The sequence below is a fragment of the Poecilia formosa genome, unplaced genomic scaffold (genome assembly GCF_000485575.1).
Source record: "Poecilia formosa unplaced genomic scaffold, Poecilia_formosa-5.1.2 Scaffold74, whole genome shotgun sequence".
Classification (NCBI taxonomy): domain Eukaryota; kingdom Metazoa; phylum Chordata; class Actinopteri; order Cyprinodontiformes; family Poeciliidae; genus Poecilia; species Poecilia formosa.
Window position 1 is genome coordinate 329542 of NW_006800013.1, and position 3991 is coordinate 333532.

Genomic DNA, 3991 nt, shown 5'->3' on the forward strand with positions numbered 1-3991 from the left:
AAGAAAATACCTTTAAAAACTGAAAAGCACACAATAGATCAAACTGAATCCTTATTTGACATAAAAAAAAATATGCTTTGCAGTAATTAGTTTGCATGTAACTGATCAAAATTATTGTTCTGTTGTAAACTATTGATGTCGATTGTGATATCCTGATTCTTCTTTACCACATTTCTTTCAAGACAAAACCAGTTATGTTTTACTATCCATTTACATATAAATTCAAGGGAACTGATTGCTAAGTTATGAGTTTTCAGTCTAATAAATAAATGATATCTTAGCTAAGTGACTAATTAGTTCTTTTATTTTGCTCGTACCTTTCACAAAAAGTTGCACCAACCTTTTCTGATTTCTCGCCAGGTGGTTGTCTGCTTAAAACCCTCCTTCAATACACCTTTTGATGCAGGCAGTTGTTGTTCATCGTCTTTGCTTTCTCTAGGGATTCCTGATGTTTTCATTTTAGTTCTCATTTGGGTGATAGTTTTCATCCCTCACATGACCAGAGGTTAGATCTTTATAATTTTTTGATGATCATTATAGTGGATCTAATGCTTTCTCAAAAGAGTTTCAGTAATCCTTCACTGCTTTAGCTGACAGTAAATTTTTGACATTATTACCACATTTTTGTTAGGTTGATACTTATATACAGTTCTTTTCTTGCTAAACATTACATTGGTCTCAAATGGCAAGTGCAAATTGCTTTCTTTGTTAGAAATGACAACGACTGACCAATGAATCCTTACAAATTCAATTATTTGCTATTTGAAATGCTATCCTGGTACAGAGGTGGAACTTTCACACATTGAAGGTTTGAGAAATCTCAAACTGGGTTTTAATAATTCTACTATTAGAGTAGAACAATCTAGTTCATGTTTGATAACTATAAGTTATTAAAATGTTTACAGCACAGCAGAATAAATATTTTAAATGTCGTGAAAAATTAAGTGTAATAGTCCTTTACCCTATTTATGCGTTTCTAAACGCCTCTTCATTCTGTTAAACAAAATTTAACAGAAACAATATTTAGCATAGATAGTTTTAATTTATTCATCTTTAGGAATTGGTGAAATGTTTTGGCCTTTTAATTTGCCTTGCATGTCTGAAGTATGGCCAAAAGCTCTAAGCAAGAACACCCAACGCTGACTGAAAGGCTTCCTTCACTTCCTCCACCTCATGGCTAAAACTACATTCACACTACAATTCTAAAACGACACAGAAAATAATCAACGTCATCGTTCACAACGTCTTCTGTTCACTGATTGGCCCAGTAGTAAATCTGCCAGAAGGAATCTAAGTGAAAGGGAGAAAATGCAGACTGTGCTGTAAGTGAGATTTTATTCAAGTGGAATTGCACAGGAAGTAAATGAGCAGGCTATTATCCAGTATGACAAATGGTACAAAACTAAAGGGTGCAAAAAAAAAACAAACAAAAAAAAAACATTGTGGCAAAATTTATTATTCACATCAACAGTTTTGTTGCATTCACTGACTTGTTTGTGCTAAAAATATATATAAATATTCCCAGGTTATTTTTTTTTCCAACACAAGTATGTGGATTTTTTTGCACGATTTGCTTTGGATCCTTTGGGGCAACACTAAGTGAAAGATTTTTTTGAAGTGTGACTGGAAGAATACAATTTCTGTACTTGATGCTGGATGACTGGATGACTCTAGCGCGAGCAACCATTACGGACACCAGGGATTTCAAGGTAAATGTTTATTGAACAGGGAAAATGTTTGAATGATTTGTCTGCAGGAGGGAGAACACTAAGCCAGGACCGGATCCACACTGGAAGACAGTTTCGAGACAGATTCTAGCTTTGTTAAAAATATAAAGCAATCAAGGGGAGGTACAAGCACCAACAGATCTGGTGGTTGACTGCTTGGTGTTTCAGACGATCAATTGTGATTAGTAGTCTTACGCTCCTTACCAGGTGGATATGGATGGAGGGTGGACAGGCAAGCGAGTACTGGAAATGGGCCACACAGGTGGGTGATCTGAACAGGAGCAGCGAGGAGGATGAGAGCAAGACGCCCGGAGAGGAAATCCACAGGGCTGAAGGATCAGCGTTGAACCGAAACGCAAAGGATCAACGTGGAAGGAGAAGATCGAAGGCAAGTTATGTAACAAATCGTTTGTGTATAATGGAGCACAGACTCTGGTGTATTTACCAGAAGCATTAGTTAACCATCTGGCGTCTGTCTCTGGGAATCCACTCCCCTAGATCCTGCTTTTTTATGAGGGTAATTCACACCACCTGGAAACTGCACCTGCTGATCACACCTTACAGAGGAAGAGGGGAAGCAGAACCCAAGAAGCAGCACACCAGTCTGTTGGTACGACAGTACTTGTACTTAAGAATTTGAAGAGGTGTAACTGCTGTCTTTTATTTGTGCAAGACCAAAAAAATATATATTACATCACATAAGCTAGAGGAGTTTTCTCTCTGACTTTAACTTCACAGTTTCGTTAAAAATACTTTTGCACCAAAAATACATCCATACCGAACTTTGCAGACAAGTCAGTGGTACATGTAATTTTCATATATTGAGAACTTTGCAAAAGTTGCAGCAGATAAAAGCTCAACAACATGAGGGCTTTCAAAACACCCGTTGAACCTCTCAAGACTTACACCAATCTTTCTTGGATCCATGCCCAACAATAAACAGGAAGGCAGTCATCTTGAATTGATCTTGCAATTTTGACAGCTTATAACCTATGCAAGATCAAATTCCTCCTAGAGGTTTTAAGGTACAAAAATTGGGGTTTGCTCATAAGTCATGGGGGATGTAAAGTTATCAAAATCCTGACTTTTTGTGCATCTTGTAATCAGGCCTCACAATTTGACTACCCGCCATAGAAAAAAACAAAAAAAGAACTGTTAAAACTCTTAGAAAAGCATGCCTCCGAGGCTCATGGCAACAGGAAGTGGAATGATTTAGTCTGAAAGGTTCATATTTAGTCCCTTTTACCTAATCAACATATAACTTAGCCCAGGGACAAAAGACAAGTTCATGTAACTTGTTGTCCAAGTCCTATAAAACCATTTAAACATGGTTGAAAATGTTCTTATTTGTCTAATCTGGCATATGTACAAAAATATTTGTTAAATGTGAGATTAAAAGTTTTTTTTTTGTTTGTTTTTTTTTTCCAAAGTTTTACTTTGGCACTTCTGGCCTTTCCCAGCAATCAGACAAAGAGAGACGGAGAGGATGATATACAGCAAAAATCTCAAGGTTGGGAATCAAATCCAGAAGAGCTGTTCTGCAGACTATAGCCAGAATATTTAACTTTGGTTTAAATATTCCCACAGCTGTATATTTTGTTTATCTGGTGTTTTTCTTTGTTTTCATAATGCTGTCTGTCAGATTTCTGGATTTTTAACGGTGCTACAGTATTTTGATTAACTTAGACACATGAATAAAACAAAAATTCTGAAAATATTTTATTTTTCTTACAACCAACAAGTATGTGAGTAATGCAGTCTATCAAATCAGCATGCTGAAAAGAAACTATGAAACAAGCCACTGTTTGATGATCTCATTTTACTTTTTAAAAAATTCATGGATAATTGACATGACACGGTTAAATATGAAGATAAAGATACCACTTATAATTAATGTGCTGGTCTGTTCATTGTGAATTGATGAAACCTGGACTTTTCTTTGTAGAATTGTTTCATCAAACACTCTCTGATGTCTTTAGCTCGTAGGCAGTATATGAGTGGGTTTATCATTGGAGGGACAAGGCTGTAAAGCATTATGATTACTATTCGGAGATCAGCACTAAATTTAATTCCAACTTGACTAGCAAAATACACAAAACATCGAGGTACATAATAAAGTGAGATTATTATCAGTTGAGTACTACATGTTGACAGAGACTTTCCACAGTTTCCCAAATTTGTTACTTTACTTATTTCTATAAATATTGAAGAGTATGAGAAAAGTATAAAGGCCAGAGGTCCTAACAGTGTAATCATTGCACCCA

At 35.9% G+C, this 3991-nt stretch overlaps 1 protein-coding gene across 1 annotated transcript in view; it reads right to left on the reverse strand.

Moving 5' to 3' along the window:
- Positions 1-3601: 3601 nt before the first annotated feature.
- The window catches only part of LOC107836685 (olfactory receptor 2AT4-like), a 1050-nt gene continuing 660 nt past the window's right edge, over positions 3602-3991 (reverse strand). Inside the window, exon 2 of the mRNA XM_016673356.1 lies at positions 3602-3984. Within this exon, the coding sequence (XP_016528842.1) occupies positions 3618-3984 (367 nt within the window). The 3' untranslated portion in view covers positions 3602-3617. The remainder of the gene's footprint in view (positions 3985-3991) is intronic.